General features: G+C 67.5%; 2 protein-coding genes across 2 annotated transcripts; one reads left to right on the plus strand and one right to left on the minus strand.

Moving 5' to 3' along the window:
* Positions 1-88: 88 nt before the first annotated feature.
* EMIHUDRAFT_460569 (hypothetical protein) lies at positions 89-1,205 on the minus strand (the record flags this gene model as incomplete). The annotated part of the gene is made up of 4 exons (XM_005788078.1): positions 1,005-1,205; positions 717-930; positions 567-642; positions 89-279 (listed from the first exon to the last, which is right to left on the minus strand). Coding segments are annotated over exons 1-4 (633 nt in total), but the record flags the coding sequence as incomplete, so codon positions are not given.
* A 243-nt stretch (positions 1,206-1,448) lies between these two features.
* EMIHUDRAFT_252576 (hypothetical protein) lies at positions 1,449-2,105 on the plus strand (the record flags this gene model as incomplete). Its single annotated transcript, XM_005788079.1, has 1 exon — positions 1,449-2,105. The coding sequence occupies one exon, from the start codon at positions 1,449-1,451 to the stop codon at positions 2,103-2,105; it is 657 nt and encodes a 218-aa protein (XP_005788136.1).
* Between the last annotated feature and the right edge of the window lie 3,782 nt (positions 2,106-5,887).

Below are 5,887 nucleotides of genomic sequence, written 5' to 3' on the forward strand. Positions count from 1 at the left end.
CAGGCGCCCGTGTTGAGGAACGCGTGGCAAAGCGGCGCCGTCGCCTCCGCTTCCTCTCTGCCCACACCGCCCGCCGAGGCTCCTCCTTCGCCTCCTCCTCCGCCTCCTCCCGCCGCCCGCAGCCCCTCCCGGGCCCGCTCCGCCACTCGCTCGCCCGAGGCCGGCGGCGGAGAGACATGCTTCGCCAGCCGCTCTCGCAAGGTGCTCCACGTGCCGACACCGGCGGCGGCGGCGGCGGCGGCGGCGGCGTACAGCTCGCGGCTTTTGACGAGGAAGAGCCTGTTCACAGCAGCCGGCCGCTGTGAAGAGACGCCGTCCGCCGCGCGTGCGGCTCGGTGGCGCTTGTCTGGGAGCAGACTTTCAAGTGTTACTCACAGGATAGAGCTGTATGAGTGAAGAGTGGCGCCTGGGTGGCTTGATGCCTACTGGCCAATGGCTAGCAACTAATCACTCTTAGAGGGGCGCCCCTCTGACTACTGCACTTTGTCCGTGGAGATGCCTCTCCCTGAGAACGCACAAAACGCCTCGTGTGCAATACCACTGGCTGGCTGGCTGGCTAGAGGCGCCTGGGTGGCCGGCTCGACGTGGCGTCGGTCAGGGCGCAGAGCGTGCGAAAGACAGAGGGCAGGTCACGGTCCCCGCCTAGAAAGGGCATCTCGCGGCATGTCGCGGCAACTCGCTGTCGCGCGGTGCGAGAAATCGCGGCTAGTCCACGCCAATATCGAGCAGCACCACCGAAGGCCGAACGGACTGCGCGGCCGCCTGGAGCTGCGCTGGGTAGCGAAGCGCGTCGAGCAGGCGGAGGGAGAGGCGTCCGGTCGAGAGGTGCGGCGCGAGTCGCTCCGAGCCGCGAGCGGAGCGGAGGCACTCGATCGATGAGTCGAGCCCGAGCACAGACGCCGCGCCCGCGGCGAGAAGGGATGCGGTCGCCTGCAGACGTTTGGCGGCACCAACGGTGGGTCGCTGGCCGGAGTGTGACCAGAGCGTGCAGTGATGGCGACCACCTCTCCGTACGAGCAGCCAACCTCGAGCACGATAGCGCCTGCTGCCGCCTCTCGAGCACGACAGCGGAAAGCTGGTGTCTCGGGCACGACGAGCAGCATTGGCACCGAGCCGGCTTCGTGCGCGAGGCGATCGAGCGCGAGGCGAACAGTCATCAAATTCGTCGACGATGATAGAGGGGGCACGACCAGGGGGCTGGCGCGGCCGGAACGCCTGAGGCCGGGAGCACGAGTTTCTTTTTCTGCGATTTCGCTTTTGGCCTTCGATGTAGGAATCCTAATGAAACAAACGCAAGGCGGGCATGGCATATCGCTCTCGGGCCCTGAAAAAGGAATTTTTTCTGATGGCAGGAGCCCGCCGACTTGTCGCCGATTTAGTGGCACCCCCAGCTGGCCCACATCGCCACCGGAGCACGCCGACTAGTGGTGCAAGCTGCCAGGCCTTCGATGCACGGAAACACATCGAATGCCTCTCCGGCACGAACGTACGGTCCCATCCTTGGCTGCTGCGCGTATGCGACCTTCGTGGGCGATGGTGCGGAGTACGCGTGCGCCGCTCGCGTGTGGGCGCAGAGTGTGCTGGAGACGGGCACCGCCCACCCGGTGGTCATCGTAGCCACGACTCAGATGCACGGCGGGCTGGGCAACCTGTCCGGGCAGGTACGACTTGCGCACTACCCGCCCGCACCCTCGCGCGGCAAGCACAACTTCGCCGTCACCTTCGGTAAGCTGTGGGCGGGCCAACTACCGTACGCGCGCGTCGTCTACGTGGACGCGGACACCCTGGTGCTGCGCAGCCTCGACCACCTCTTCGCGCTCGGACCGAAGGTGGCCCTCGGCGCGCCGCGAGCCTACTGGCTGCCGCAGCCCTTCTTCCAGAGCGGAGGACCCATGCTCATCAACACGAGCAGCAAGCGCTTTAGCGGCGCGCTGCGGCAACAGCTACCTCCCCGCTACGCGGGGGAGATGGATTGGCTCAACGAGGTGTACGGCCACTCGCCACACTTCTCATGGGACGCCGTCGCCGGCGAGTACGCGATGCTCATCGGCGAGTACATCCCCTCCGACCGAATCTACCTCTACTGGACGCGCAGGCACCGCTAGTTATCACCCCTGCTATGCTCACTAAGCACCGCGCAGCTCACGGGGAGGCGATCCCCGCCGCTAGTTATCAGACCCCTGCTGTGCTCACTAGGCACCGCGCAGCTCACGGCGAGGGTACCCCCTTCGCACCGCGCGCCGTCCACTTCATTGCGGGATGGAAGCCGTGGCGCTGGCCCCCTGCGCGCCTGCGCAGCGCACACGCGGGCGCGCCGAGCAAGTTGCACACGCTCTACGCACAATGGTGGCGTCATGCACGGCGGCACTGCCCCGCCCTCGGCCGACCGGGACCGCCCCGGCTCATCCCCCCTCCGCCCCGGGCTACCTCCCCGCGCCGCACCGCGCACGAGGGGCAGAGGCCCAGCGCCAAAGGGGAGGTAACCCGCGGGCAGAGGGGCAAGGCCACCGGGCCCATGGCCGTAGACAGTTAAAAGTGTCCACGTGTGCATTTCTGTTTTTCAATGCTATCGAGCGCAAACAAATAACAATCGCTCCAGAATTAGGGGGGGATATGGTGATTTTTGAATGAACGCCTCGCGCAAAACCACCGCTACCATGCCACAGAAGACCCTTGTGGGCTATCCAGAACACCTAAGATCATGCCTAGCTCTAACGTGGGCCCGAGATATGCCAGCTTAACCCCGGATTTTTTCCGGCAGGCTCCGCCGCACTGTGATATGAGCGTCGGCAGGACCCTTTGAAATCATGAATGGCGGCGTCTGGAGAGGCCCCCACGGCCGGGGGCGGTAAGTGGGTGATAGGAGGGTGATAAACGACCATAACACCGGCCATCGGACCCCTCCACCCCCCCCAAACACAGTCCAAACCGGCCCCGGCGGCCGCCGTGCAGGAGGCCGCCGGGGCGCACCAAACGGCCCTTCACGACCGCCACGCGGGCCACCACGGCCCGTCCCGGTGGCACGGGTGCCGCCGCGCACCCGCCCGACGCCCCCGGCCCGCCAGCTCCCGCTCCAGGAGACTTCATCTCCGCCAGCGAGCCGCAGCGCGCCCCCCTTTCGCGCACCGCGGCCGCACGCCCAAGAAGTGGCCGAAGGGCGACCTACGCGGCACTAAAATCACGACTAGAAGCGCCGCCCGCCAGCAGGCAGCTTGCCCGCCGCCCGCCGCGCGCCGCCGCAGCCCCCGGCCGGAAGGGTGGGTCGGCGGCACCTTTGGCGAGGCGGCGGCCCGGGTGGCAGTGGCGAGGGCGACGGTCCGGGTGGGCGGGAGGCGGCCGCCAACGGTGGCGGTGGCGGCCGGCCCATCGGCGGCGGGCGGCGCAGCGGTTGGGGCGGCAGCGGGGCAACGCTGCGAGGTGGTAAGGGAGGGGGGGGGGGGGGGGGCTCGCCTGCGCCCTCGACCCGCGAGAGCCGGTGCCGTCCTGCCCTCTCGAACACGCGACGGGGGGCGCCCTCCTGCCGCAAGCGGCGGCTGGCCGCCACCTCAAAGGAGCCTCTGGCACGCAAACACGCTCGCCTGAAGGGGGGGGCGGTGCAGGGGGGAGAAGATGAGGGCGTCACCGAGCGGGTGGTGCTGCCGGGAAGTTGGCGGGCGGGGCGTGGATGCACCTAAAAATACGATCGAGTAGCGGGAAGACCGCCCGCTACTCCGGCGGGAGAGTGCTCCCCCGCCGCCCCCTGGGTCACCCCGAGTGACCTCGCAGCCCACGCCGTGAGGCGCTGCTGTCAGGGGGAAAGTTGGGGCGCGTGCGAAGCCGCTGGGAAAAGATGGCCAGGAGCGCAGGAGCGGCCGGAGCCGGCGGGCGCCGCCGCCGTCGCCCAGCTGGCCCGCTCTGCAAGCAGCCCGTTCCTGGGTCTCATTGGGGCTGGGTTCGAAGAGGATCACGAGGAGGGCGATGACGAGCACCTACGTGTCGCTGGCGTGGTCGTTGCCGGACTCGACGAACCTCTCGCCCGTGGAGGTGATGGCAGGCAGAAGTTTTTCTCCTGCGCAGGTGCGCGAGCGAGCGTCAGCGCGCCGAGGGCCATAACGTGAGAGAACGTGATCTGTGGCCGCGCGCACCGGGTCGGCCAGAAAGAGCATCGCCGAGGGAAGCGACGAGCGCTCGGGGAGCACGGGGGAGCGCCGCGTCCGAGCCCCAGGTCTGCCCAAGTACCTATCCACCATCCTGGACATGTTCAGGTCCAAGCTGCCATGGCCGACTCGGGGTACCCCGCGCGACCCGGGCGACTCGATGGCCGCCTCCGCGGCGGCGGCGTCCGGCGCGCCCGGCTGCAGCTCCATCGCCAGGGCCAAGCAGTCCGGGCCCTGAGGGCCCCAAGCAGTGCAAACATCCATCGCTTCCATGCTTCGAGGAGCGATCTACCGGTTGTCACCGTCATCATAGACGCCGAACGAAAACGCCTCTCAAACGCCTCGAGATTCAGTTTGGGTTTGGGGCTTGGAAAATCAATGTTTTAGTGGACCATATCCCCCCCTAGACAGTAGACTCCAGTGCTTGCACCAGGCTTGCACAGAGTTTGAATGCCGTGGGGCTCCTTCCCGTGTCCCGGGGTGTGGAGATGCGAGGGTCTTCCCCCCTTGCCCCACCACTTTGTGTGTGTGGTCCAAGATAATTTATCTCTGGAGCGCGTTTTTTCGCAAGAATTTAGCTAGCGCCGCGATCCGCCGCCGCGCCGCCGCGTCGCCGCCGCCCGCGCCGCCTGCGCTCGCCGCCGCCTCGCAGACGCCACCTCTCGCGCTCGAAGAGCCGCGCAGCGGGCCGCGAGGTCGAGGTCAAAGAGCAGCCAGGGTGGCGAGGTCATGAAATCATCAAATTTTGAACTTGCCCGAGAGAGCCTGGAAACGGTCCCGAGCCGTAGCCCCGGTGTCGGCGCATCGCCTCTCGGCCGCGAAGGGCCGGCTCCGCCGCTCAGTCGAGCAGCAGGAGCTCTGGGGCAGGTTTGTCGACAAACAAGTTGAGCAAAAAATCGGCGAGGAAGCGGCACCGGCGGCACGCCGGGACGAGCCCGGACCGATCCCATTGTTCAGATCCACGGTGGCGAGCCGCCGCAAGCCCACCGGAGAGCTGGGAGCCGCGGCACTAGACCGCGCCGCCAGCGAGGCGAGAGCTGCAGCCGCCGACCAGCCGACAATGGCAGTTGCAAACATGGCAGTTGCGATGGCGCTTTCACATTGATTGATTGATGGGAAGGCGAAACAGTTCCGACCAACGACTGGGACACCAACGCGGTATGGGTGTGAGACGCTAGACGGGCGATGACGGTCACACAGGAGCGACACACAGAACCACAAGACAAGACACTCAGCCAACGTGCGGCTGCCACACATCCTGAGCGAACTCCCTAGTCGCCCGCGGCCGGACTCCATCCGGCACGCGTCGCTGGGCGCTCAGAGCCGCGTCCCCTGCTCGCCACCCCGACGCCCAAGGCGCCCGAATCGAACGACAGGCGGCACGCGAAGACTGGTTGCAATCCCGCCGACCGCGAGGCCGCGGGATGATGCGTGCGTGGTCTTGTAGTCGGTCTCGGAAGCTCCCCTCTCGGGCTAGGAGCCAGCCCCTCACCCTTGCCCTCGGAACACTGTGCCCGAGTCGAGGCGTGTGCTTGCCGGTCAACGGCCGCGCGCGGTTGGCATTGTGACGAGGGTTGCGCGCGGCCGCGGCGCGCCCGCCATGGTTCGGCGCGGCGCGCCTACCAGCGGCAATTGTCGAGGCACGGGAACGCTTACCCGGGGTCATCCTCTGAGCCTGGTCGTCGGCGCCGCGATGCCACGGCGGCGCATTCGACGTCGTCGGCGCGCTGCCCCGCGTTGAGCCCCGCCGC

The sequence above is a fragment of the Emiliania huxleyi genome, assembly GCF_000372725.1.
Source record: "Emiliania huxleyi CCMP1516 chromosome Unknown EMIHUscaffold_1387, whole genome shotgun sequence".
Taxonomy (NCBI): domain Eukaryota; phylum Haptophyta; order Isochrysidales; family Noelaerhabdaceae; genus Emiliania; species Emiliania huxleyi.